A 12,349-nucleotide genomic window follows, 5' to 3' on the forward strand; every position below is an offset into this window, starting at 1 on the left:
CATGTATTGCCATCTGTGATGCAAACGTTTCAGATGGCCTCAGATTTAACTGAGATTCAACTCATCCAATGTTTTTGCAGTCATTGCATTTAGATTCCAATACTAATGGTTTAATGAGTCATTTCTAATGGTTGTAATGACTTTAAGCTAATGCATGTGGCTTTATCCCTAAAATCAGATGTTCAGACTTCTACATGACTATTTTTGTTCTTTGGGTCATTAATACAGGATTTTGATATTGAGGCCCATGATGAACTGGCTCTGGTCTTATCAAGAGGTCTAGAGTTGGACAGCCAAAGATCCAGTAGAGACTCTATCCAGTGCTCCAGTGGCTACAGCACACAGACCAATACACCCTGCTGCTCTGAAGACACAATTCCTTCACAAGGTAACACAAATTTTAATTCTATGTTTTTTGTGTAATGAAGCCAAACAAAAAAATCATGTTGACAATAAGTGTCCTCCATAATTCAATAGTTTGTATATCCACCTTCAGAAGGTTTCTGAGGTTGTAATTGCCTATTACTAAGATCTACTATGATTAGATTTTACTTAGATTAGATTTTATTATGTTTACCCCAAAAACAATAGTTGGTATTAACTTCTGCACATGACTGTATCTTCTTGGATGACAATGTCCACTGTCTTGTTGTGTCCGTACAGTACAGACCTAGTTTCTGTTCCTCTAGTTTCAGACTATGACTATTTTTCTATGGCTGGAGATCAGGAGCCTGAGCAGCAGCAGTCGGAGTTTGACAAGTCCTCCACCATCCCCAGAAACAGTGACATCAGTCAGTCCTACAGACGCATGTTCCAGACCAAACGGCCAGCCTCAACAGCAGGCCTGCCCAGTACACAGGCTCCTTACCCTATACAGGGAGCCTACCCTCCAGTGTCCTATCCCTCCACGCCTATTCACACAGGAGCTTATCCATCTAACCCTACTGGGGCTTATCCTCCTATTCCTACAGGTACAGATTGTACCCATAGTGCTGTGTGTGTGTGTGTGTGTGTGTGTGTGAGTGTCAGTGTTTATATACACACACAACACATTCACATCTTTCCACATTGGTGTTATTTCGTGTTATATTTTTTCTTAATATCTCCCTTTAAAACAGACATTGTTATTATAAATCTAATATTTCTTCTGAAGAAATGTTGGCATTCTGTTTTTATTTTTCTGTGCTCTCCATCTTTTTTATGAATAACAAAAGCTACTGTAAAATATACTGACACATACATTGCTAGTAAAACCTGTGGTTAATAACTTCACTTAATTGAGTTCTATTATTGCAGGCTCATGTTCAGGACAGGGGCTTTATTCTGGATCTTATTCCCATAATACATCGGGCTCATATTCTGCAGGCCATGGTCCAGTTATCGTAACCCCTGGGGTTGCCACAATCCGCCGCACACCCTCTTCGAAACCTTCCACCAGGCGTTCAGGCTCAGCTGTGGGCACAGGCCCTATCCCAATTCGTACACCTGTTGTCCCAGTAAAAATCCCAACTGTGCCTGATATGTCAGGACACGTTAATGGGAACAAGGGAGCAGAGGAGATGGGAGGAGGAAGAGTAGAGGAAAGTCCAGATTTTCCAACATTTGCAGGGATACATGATGCTGGAACGCTGCCTGTGGTGTCCTGGAGTGGTCAGGCCACAACCAATCCACCAAGCATCCCCCTGTACAACCACTCAGCCCAGCAGCATCTTCATAAAGAGATGGGACAGGAAGGAGGAGGAGAGGTGGCAGTAGAGGAGGGAGAAGGCAATATGCTGGTGGCTATCCGCAAGGGGGTCAAGCTCAAGAGAACCCTCACCAATGACCGCTCTGCACCACGCATTGCATAATTGCTTTATAACAATATTCATGTGATCTAATTTTCAAGGACTGAGCCTCCCACTTCACTATTTATAGAAATGGGTTCAAAGCCTTTAGAAAAATGTTGCTGTTAGAAATGCAATGTACAGAAACAAAAGGCTTGTTATACTTGTGTGAGAAACTAGTTCGAACGTTCTGTCTGTAAATTTTCATGTGAGAATCCTTCACTTATATAATAATTGGATATGAAGTTGTTCAAATGGACATATTCTAATTTGGCTTCTGATGCCTTATTAACATTTTTTCTGATGCATAAGTAATGGTTTTCACCTTAAGATGATCCTTGTGTAAGCAGTTGTACAAGTATTTGCAAGCACAGTGGTAAGCATTTCTTGCACAGGTCCTCAAATAAAGGATTCTGGCCTAAGCACTAAAATGTTTTTTGCCAATCCGAGCCCACAGAGTGGGGAATAACAAGAGAAGCATCAAGCAGCAGCAGAACCCAAAGTTCATGGATATTTCTTCAAGAAGACAGTAACTGTACTTAGATCTATCTAGTATTCTTGGTGATGCAGAGGTTTAGACATTGAGGGACAAATAGGCATCCTAACTGCAGAGTGACTTGGCAGAAGAAGCACAATGACCAGTGCATCCAGAGATCAGTAATCAGGTGCACCACAAAGTTATTGTTCCGTTGATTGTCTATTTGGAAGGATGCCCTGTTGGCTTTAGGGAGGTGCTGTGTTGTCAGACTGTCTTCCAGTCACAGATTGAATACTTAAATATCTGAGCTTGCTGCAGAACAATGCAGTCAAAGTTGTAAGAGTCCACAGTGACTGAAGCGTCACATAGTTGATGTTGTGACAATAAGAGACACTAGGAGTGGCATCCTATTTGGTTTATATTGCTTTAGTATTTTTCAGGATTTTGCATGTCTCTGTGTCCATGCTGTAATTCCACCTGCTTCTCCACATTGCCAAAGGCATTCAGGTTCACGCCTTTATACAGGATTTCTTTGATTTCACATAAAGATCACCATACACCCACTGTCTTGGGATGTGAATTGTTTTGGTTTTTATCTTTTTATAAATATATTTTTTTGTGTGTGCATCTCATTAATCTACAAGATCTACATGCTGAGCTTTGTAGAACTCATCAGTAGTTTGTGTTAATGTAATAGCCCCTTCTTTACTGAAGCATTTCTTATCCATACTGCAACGTACTGTGCATCCATTGCTCTTAATATTACTAATGAATGTCAAAGTGCCATGTCAAAGTTTAATACAAATGTATCTGTATAAACATTTTATAGATATTAATGTGGCAAAATATATTTGATGTTTTGAAAGTCAAAGTTAAAAGCTGTAATTGGTAATGCTATACTTTTTTCCCCCATCTGGTTGCTGGTATATAGAATTCTGTTATTTTCTGTAAAGCACAAGTGGTGTTAATGCATCTGTTTAATCTCCAGTTGTGTTTAGATCTTTTTCCAATAGCATCAAATGTGACAATCTAATCCAAACCCCTTTAAATGGGAAATGACAGTGAAATTCATCTAACATACTACTACTATAAGTAGACCATAAGCAGATATTTATCATTATATTGTATGTACATTATTTACCCGGACACTAGGATCTTTTGAGGCTTTTCTTTAGACTGCAGAGTAGAAAAGAAAATATGCTAAAGCAATCATTGTCACTGAGTAATAGTCTGTTTCAATTTTAAAGTCAGTTCAAGCACTGTGAGACCACGGCTACAACAAGATGTAAGAACGTGTAAATACTATTGGGCTGTACCAAGTTAGTCAAGGAACTTGCATGATTTAATTTATTTTTCTTTCTTTTTTTCCTTCTATTTCTGTACTTGTATAAGTATCATTTAAGCTTAGTCCTCTGCTCATGCATGTACTATGCTATGATGCTGTTCATCAAACTTTAGTCCCTGTAAAAATGACTGACCTGCTAGGATACATTTAAGCCCCTTATTTTACACACAAATGAGTAAACCGCATTTTCATTCTAGCATAAAGGCTGCCTGACTTTAAGGTTAACTGCAGCTATAGAAAGTACATTTTTCCAGACCAACATAGATTAAAAGTAATGTGTGGGTTTCATAATGAGTTCTGAATCAGTATTATAATGAAATTTTGGGATGATGGTGAACTGCATCCACTTCATTTTCACTTCAGTAAAGAAAAAACACTTTGTTCTGGATAGGTATTCCTACATGTTTTTAACTTAAGAATACTATCTGGTTGTATTTGTGATAGTCACTAAAAGTGTACTGACAGCAATTGAGTTTTATTGGGAATTTGGGTTTTATGCAAATTGTGAACTGTTCACGGAGAGTAACTTCAAACTAAATTGTATTGTACAATGGATTTTAGGTAAATGAAACCCATTTGTCTGGTCAGCTTCTTAATAGTATTTTTTTTTTCTAACCTCATCAGAGGTTAGCAAAGGCAGCAAATCTGCGTTTAAAATCCATTTGATAATCAGTTTTTGACATTGTTTTTTTTTAATAATTGTTTTTTGATCGTTTATCTGTCTGAAACTTGTATTAACCTTATGTAATTTCCATATTTAAGTTGTTATTATAAATGTGTATTATATCAGAGTTGCCAAATGTCACTATATCCCATGAATAAGAAGTATAGTTTGAGGGTTTTAAAGTATGGTTACACATGGTTTCTAGTTTAGTTTTTAGCTTAGTTCCCCCCTTGAGGAGAGTTGACCTCTCTGTTCGTCCCTGTACAGTTCACCCGGTTATGATGCAGTTGTTTCAGGAAATTAAAGGCTAGTTTCTGCATAATGACAGCTTTAGAAGTATAATAAAATATAAATGTTGCTTTCTCACTTACTATGGCTCATGTCTTGAATATGCATGTGTGAGGAAATTGTGTGTATAATAAGCATCAAACCATCATATTTTAATTGAGCTGGTAAACCGCTTTGAAAACGGTCTCACTCCACCATCTCATTAGAAGCTATCCTCATCAGCCCGGCCTCAGCCCACAGCCCTCATCAGCACATTTTGGCACCTCAGTTCCCATAAATACGTAAAGGTTCAAACATTTTAAAAGTTTTATTCATTTTAAAAGTCCCTAGGCACTTTCATCCATATTGAAATATAAATTGAGATCAAGCGCTCATTCTTGATCGTACTGGTCTGCATTTGAGCTACGGGAAAACTCAGGAGAATCGTAATATTCCATCCCATACCACCAGGGGTCGCTCTTGTCTGAGCTTTTTTAAAAACTGGCTTATACTGTAGCTCCTGGTTGGATAGTCACTGCTTCTTTAAAAACTTGACAACACTCGTGAATGAAGCCAGAGCCAGAACAATTGACCTAACATGCCAAACACAGAAAGTGCTTAAAACAGCCACTACTACGTCAATAAATCGTGAGTAAAACAAGTGCGTTTTTACCCAAGTACAGGTTTCCTCCTCAACATTGCTTCGACATGGTGTCATGCTTTCTAGGGGCGTGGACCCTTGTCTGGGTGAAGAGTTCAAAGGACCCCCCCACCCCACACACACACACACACACAGAAACACATTTTACATTGTAGTGAGCCTTACAGCCTGAATCTGTGAGATTCATATTGATCCCCTGCTTAAAAAAAGCTTCATCTCACTGACAGTTAGGCTGTGCAGTATTTGTAAGTTGTTTGTTTTGGTTAGAGCACGTTAAAAAAGTCTTAGTCATCTATGTGGACTGAACACCACACATTATCCCAATTAATAACCCTAATATCCCAATTAATAACCCTAACCCTAGAAAGCAGAATAAGAATATTCTCATTGTACGGCTATAGGTTTTATTTTTCATAATATAGACACATTTTATCCTTTAAGGTCATCAGTGTATGTCTTGCTTTCCTTATGGCAGAGGCAGTATGAAAAGATGCATTGTCCGCACGTACTGAATGTACGTCCGTACGGCGGTGCCGTCACCGTTACGCACGGAGGAGAGCAGCGCTGCTATTGGAGGATATTTTCGGGGCTGGAGTGCCCTCCCATCCACTTCACACCATCCTGTCAGCCAGAGGTTACACCAGCTGGGATTATGCTCTCAAAAATGTAATTTTTGTGCTAAATCTACATCTGATTGGGTGATTAAGGCTTTTTTATTCTGCCGCTTTCTGTAAGACCTGCCATCAGTGGAGTCAGAAAGGAAAAAAGCTCTTTTCTTGGTTTCTTGGGGAGGCTACTGAACGGGACAGCGGAGCATCGACTGAGGTGCGTCCGATAAGACAAGTTGCAGTTTGATTTTTGGATAGCTGCCGCCTGCTTTTCCTGCCCTATGTTCCCCAACAGGCCCGTGATATAAGCTTGATTCAGTGTGGTCGTAAATAATGTGAGATTGTTGTAGTCAGGCCCGCGGTTCGCCCTGGATGTGGAGGCTGCTGTGTTGCCATTATTGCAGCCAGTATTTCAGAATAAATCCAGATTCGCAGATGTAAAGCCCCTGATGTGATGTGTTTGTTGTTTTATTGTCATCCATGGTTCTTCATCAGGTTCCCGGCGCATTACTCAACCCACTTCACGGAGATGCTGCCCTGCCTGAGCAGAGTCCTACGACCCGCCCTCTCCCTGAGAGCCCGCACTGGGCTGGCCAAAGCCGGCGACAGCAGTCACCAAACACCCGCACGGTTCACCTCCGAGTCCCCGCTCTCCATGCTGGTGCAGCGGTGTAACCTGGGCACGCACCCGCTGAAGGAGCCCGTGGAGCCCCTTAACTCGCCCCGAGGAGCCAAGGAGTTCATTTACAGCCTTCATCCATCTGAGCGCACCTGTCTGCTGCGAGAACTGCACAAGTTCGAGTCCATGGCCATAGCTCAAGGTAGGTTATGGGTTTCACACTTCAACAATTGGGTTTTATCTCACTATTTCCATTAACTAAGTCTTCGAGCCATGACACTGAACGGCGTGTCGGCTGAACTACAATGCAGGAGTTTTTGCATTTTAGTGGTGATAATGAGGAGCCATAGTTACTTTGCTTTTTCTACACTGCATGACCCATTCATGTATAAAGGCTTCTCTATGGCAGAAATCCATCCATCCTTTATCTGTAACTGCTTATCCTGTTTAGGGTATCGGGGGACTGGAGCCTATCCCAGCTATCACCTTGTGAGATGTGGGGTACACCCTGGACTGGTCTCCAGTGTATCTCAGGGCCAACATTGAGTCAAAAAGTCAAAATCAAGGATTTTTTCAGTCCAAAGACAGATACCTCTGTGTACAATTCTGGCTCTACTTGATATTTGCCTGTGCTTTGCTGGTCACCGAGTTCAATTAATGCGACCGGTTTTAGATTAATTTGCCATTTCTCTGGCATTCAAAAACTCTTATCAAGTGCTTTAAACCCACTGAGCTGCAGGGTAGTTTAGCCAGTTCAGTGTGTGTTTCCTCATACAGCATAAAGTGCCGTGGCTGATAGATTTAGTGTCTGCTTCAGGTGGCTGTGTTCAACACTATGAACACGGCACCAAAGCATTGTTTTGGTTTCAACAAACACAAGAAGGGAATTATCAGCGTACAGTAAAGAAGGAGGTGGAGGAGTACAGTAGATAAGGAGAGAAAGAATAAAGTGGGTCGATCAATATCAGACGAGGGAAATGGTGGAAGGGAAAAAGGATGACATGAGTGATGATGAAGAGGCTTTAGAGCATATGAGTCTTTCTGGGAGTGTGCAGCTCTGGGCTCATGTCGCCCACTATATGTCTCTCCAAGTGCTATGGCTGCAATGTAAAATAGATCACTGTAATTTTGACTAATGGCTTTTTCATCATGGACCTCCAGATTGTGGGACGTTAGTTGGATATTTGAATGAACGATCTGACACCGAAGGGACTGAAAAATAAGTCTACGCCGAAAACACAAGCAGTGCTCTCTGTCATTTTGTCAGTGACATTATTAATATCTTATACTGGATAAAAGATCAAGCTATTGCTTTATCCCTGCAGCTCTCCCTGCACTCTTCGCACAGTACACTACGTTAGACTCAGATAACAGCTCATCAAGGACAGGAACAAATTACAGTGTTTGTGGTTTATGTGTTTGTTTGGTTTTCAGTGTAGAATTTGTTTGCTCTAAATGATTTTTTTGAGGGATGTGTTTTCTATTGAAACATGAATAATAACAGGCTCTTTTGCTTTTTAAATTTTCACCTTGACAGATAAGGATTTCAGAATTAGTCAAAAAGAAAAAAAATGCTGGATCATTTCTCTGCTTGTGGGCATCATATTCCAGTGCCAGTATGATCTTTTGTCAAAAACATAAGTATAACTCTGCTGTGTGCTATGTTGGCTGCTATTGATTCCTTATGGTATTGATCTGAGTGATAGCAGTCCTTGTACACTTAAACTGGTGAGTAGTACTTCTATCTTCTGTACTTCTGCAACTTTAGTGATTATCAGTCATTCTGGTAGCGATTATAATACTGAACGCCATGACTACAGAGATTGTAGCGATGTAAAATTAAGATTGTTTAGTGTTTGCATAAATAATGATGACTTTGGCTCGACAAGCTCAGATCTGGTTCAATTCCTGCACTGTCCTTTTCCAGGAACTAAAGATCTCTGTAGAGGACATGTCTACATGCAGGGGAAATGTCACAGGGGACCGCAGTGGCCAGCTGGGCTATCATTACCCAGTGTTTCAAAAAGATCTTCCATGCCCACCCATCCTAATAGTACATCATTATTTTCTTGTCGGGCATGGCTGATTTCATCCTAACCACATGTGGGGAGCCTTCCTCCGTGGGCCACAATAACAGCACTTAGCAAAAAGGACTCCCATGATTGTCATGTTGGTGGGTTATAAAAAGTATCTCAGTCCTTTTGGGCCACTACAATATTTTGCACTTAAGGGCAGAAAAACAGTGAAAGACAACCTGTAACATCTTAAAAGCATTAAGGGAGATTTTCTTGATGTTTTGCTATGTTTGAATAATAACAGCCAACAGCCTTTCAACAGCTTAATATTTCTTCATATTCAAATGTCAAGTGGAAATGTAGGAATAGTGTGAGTGACTGTACTGAGGATACTGTCCTCTGCCCTCACCTATAGGGTTTGACTGGCTGGAACTTGCTGACTTCCTCACCTTCACACTATAAAAACCCTTAGCGATTCTCTTGCCTATTCACTGACTAGCTACCCGTGAGAAAGATTTTGATTTGACAAGTCTTTCCACATCCATCCCCATTCCTGTCCTGCAGGACACCTGAAGCCAAAGCCTTATTGATTTATTTATTTTTGTAACGTGTATATGTGGGTTTGCTGAGCGGTGAGGAACTTGGATGTGACTCTGTGGCTGAAGCTCACTGAAATACTTACACATACTGCAGACACAAACTAGGATTTGAGTTGAGCCTCTGCTGATTTGATGAATTTAAACAGTCACTGTAGTTTTGGATCCTTTTGACCAACTCCTAAGGTTTTCTCCATATTCACCAGCTAGTTAGTGGCTTTATTTATCTGTGGTGTGATGCAGGTAGCATACACTGCACTGTTTTTACCGCAAACAGCTGTTTGCTGAAGCCAAAAAACAGAACGGTTAGAGTGACCCACAGCATGACCAACTGGAAAGATCTTGAATGTGGAGTTGTGTGATTCATTGTTAATCTGAAGGTTTGGATTGTACAACATCGATCAGAGATGGGATCAGAGGAAGCTTGTTAATATACAGCTTTTTAGTGCAGTGCAGTCTCAGGTGAACTGAAGTCGATTGTTGCAAATGTCTTTGTTGTAAAAGCTTCAAAACATTTAACCTTCATTCACCAGACGCTAAGCTATCCACAGACACAGAGTGCAATCCGCTCTCAAGGACTGGACATGTGTCTGACTGGAGACAGGAGAAAGGGTTAGGAGGAGGCACATTGTACAGTAGTGAACTCCAGTTAATTATTTAGTCCTGCTGAGCATTTAGGGTACATTCAGGGGTTTCAGAGACATGTTCTACACTACACCATTATCAGAGGGGAAGACAAGGTAAAGCTTGAAGAAAATTAAACTAGGTAGAGAGAGAGATGAAGTAGGGACACAGACAGTCAGAGCTGACAAAGAGATATGTGAAGGACAGTGGTAAAGACACTGGAAGAGAAACGATGGAGTCAACTGTCAACTGTTATAACCAAGACTGGAGTGAGGTAGTTCAGACCTTAATAGCAAGAATATCAATAATTTGATCTTTCTAGGACATTTGGGTGAGTTTGTCATGAAATCATTGTTTATGACAACTTTCCTGACAGATTAGGACAAAAGGCATCTAGCAACAGAAATGGGCGATAATATAAATATTTGAAATAACCAGTCTGTGGTATGAATATCTGTAACTTAGATCAATAATTGGGATGGGACCAATGCTTACATGTCATTATGATGGTGTGATAACAGAGGTACCCAGTATAGTAATAATAATAAGGAAACTATCTACAGATCCATTTGTGTACAGTATACAGTTTTATGATAATTGCCAATTTTTTTCATGCCTTATGTACATTTGAACACATGCATGATAACAATATGAGGAGTGTGTTGTATATGTAGAAATGTTTTACTGAGGATGGTAAATCTCAGGAGTACATGTTGATCTGTACTAATAATTCTATAATAATTATAATAATTACTACTAATAATAAAAACTTCAGGAGTCAAGCATAACTTTGTGTAAGAGGATAAAAAAACAAAGAGAAAGGAATTGAAGTTTTGGAGCAGAAGGGAAGAAGAGGCTGAGTGATGAACTGACCAGAGATCTGTCTGTTCCATCTGGACCCCTGTGATCCTAAGAGTTCACTTACTGAGTGACTCAGTGACATCCACTATACTAAACATGGTTTTTCCCACAATCGTGCTTGTGAAAGTGAAATGTGAGAGGAGAAGAGATGGAGGCAATTTCTCTTTAGGCAGAAGCTGTAGAGGGGGAGTTAATAGCAGATGCAAAAAAGAATAGAAAGAGCTGAGAGAAGAAGAGAGGCAGCTTGATGTGGTTTTTGATGTATATGTTTGTTTTCTTTTCACCTCAGTGATCTAAGGAGCTGCAAATCAAAAATCTCTCAACAAGGCAGACCCCCTGCTCCCCTCTTTAAACATATAATCTTCCATTTGTTTTAAAGTTACAAACGTTAACCTCTTTCTGAACCATGACTAGTTCAAAATCAAAGCCTTCACCCTCTTCCCATGTGTCCCTGTTTTGAAGAGAAGCCTAATCTTAACTGTGCTCAGTGTATGGCTTTCAGAGTGCATGGTGATCTTTATTCCATCTTTTAGGCTAAAAGGCAAACCAACATCCTCTCATCGCCTGTCAGATAATGGCCTATGTGCAGAAACAATGGACAAAACCTTTTTGGTTTGCCATTCTGGCTCAGCTCATACTGTTATCATGCTTATCCACACACAGACACACACCATGCTGTTTGGCAGTGTGTGGTGACATTTAACCTGCTGTGACTCACGTATAAACATAAGCACCTCCCTAACGTCGCATATTAAAGTAGAAACATCAGCACAGTTTAACCTCTTTAAAAGTCCATGTTATGATCCTGACATTGATCTTGGTGAATCACAGTCAATTGTTTTGCTGTCAAACTCCATTACCGTGACCATCGCCTTGTTATTTGCATAGAGAAAACACATCATTCACCACAGGTGTGTCTTCGTTGAGTGCAGTTTGTGGCCAACAGCAGAGCTGCAGCCATTAATACCTTATCAAGGAGATTTCATGCTAAGTGGTTCCTGATTGGAAACTTTCCTAAACTGCACAGGGTGCTGAACTTAAGGGTTTGTGACTCCCCCAGTAATTAAGTGATGCTTACGATCCCCTGGTGATGGAAGAACTGAAGAGCTATAACAGTGTACAGCACCTAAGCTTTTTCCTTCTCTTAGCTGCAAATCCTCCTGGTGGTTTTAATGTTGGCGTTGCACTCTGACCTTGAGCTACACAGCCACATAGAGCCACAACCTCCAACACTTTTCCAGGGGACTATTAACACAATAACTCCTTAAATATGTATTTGTTGGCTGCAAACATAATGTTGCGCTAAAAGCAGCATCACCACCAGTTCATGATCCATGAAGACATGGACAAAACATTGTTCTTGTGTTGCAGGATAGCAGTAGTTAATCTGAGTGTTATATAATGTTACATAAAACTATTAGTTCATTTGACATAGCCCTCTTTATCTCCTTTGCTTTCTTGCTTAATAATATTCATACATTATTAAACAATGTTGTCATTTATGAAGTTACAAGAAAAAGGATTTTAGTATCAGAACTTTTTTGGATTTGGGGGAGAACCCTAGCAAATAGTCCACTGATGGATGTTTAACAATGAATATATTGTCTATATTATTTAATAGTTTAGTTGTTTCCTTGTGGACAAACGTCCTTTGTTTAATCGTTGTCACACAACCTCAACCGTCTACCAGTGGAGGGCATTTACATAAAGTAAGTGCCCAGGTTACAGTTGGCCTTCTCAGGAAAGCTGATTTTGGAAATCGGGGAAGGGGATTAGGGAAACCTG

At 40.3% G+C, this 12,349-nt stretch overlaps 2 protein-coding genes across 7 annotated transcripts in view; both read left to right on the forward strand.

Moving 5' to 3' along the window:
• Positions 1-4,683, forward strand: part of LOC137129870 (protein MTSS 1-like) — a 45,709-nt gene extending 41,026 nt beyond the window's left edge. For all 5 annotated transcript variants that reach the window (XM_067509258.1, XM_067509253.1, XM_067509257.1 and 2 more), the window contains 3 exons: positions 229-388; positions 690-971; positions 1,297-4,683. In XM_067509258.1, the coding sequence (XP_067365359.1) occupies positions 229-388; positions 690-971; positions 1,297-1,850 (996 nt within the window). In that variant the 3' untranslated portion in view covers positions 1,851-4,683. The remainder of the gene's footprint in view (positions 1-228; positions 389-689; positions 972-1,296) is intronic.
• Positions 4,684-5,834: 1,151 nt separating this feature from the next.
• LOC137130394 (transmembrane protein 65-like) overlaps positions 5,835-12,349 on the forward strand; it is a 30,066-nt gene continuing 23,551 nt past the window's right edge. The window contains exons 1-2 of one of the 2 annotated variants that reach the window (XM_067510496.1): positions 5,835-6,066; positions 6,345-6,670. In XM_067510496.1, coding sequence (XP_067366597.1) covers positions 6,379-6,670 — 292 coding nt within the window. In that variant the 5' untranslated portion in view covers positions 5,835-6,066; positions 6,345-6,378. The remainder of the gene's footprint in view (positions 6,067-6,344; positions 6,671-12,349) is intronic. The other variant, XM_067510495.1, reaches the window with a different exon arrangement.

Source organism: Channa argus, chromosome 7 (assembly GCF_033026475.1).
Source record: "Channa argus isolate prfri chromosome 7, Channa argus male v1.0, whole genome shotgun sequence".
NCBI lineage: Eukaryota > Metazoa > Chordata > Actinopteri > Anabantiformes > Channidae > Channa > Channa argus.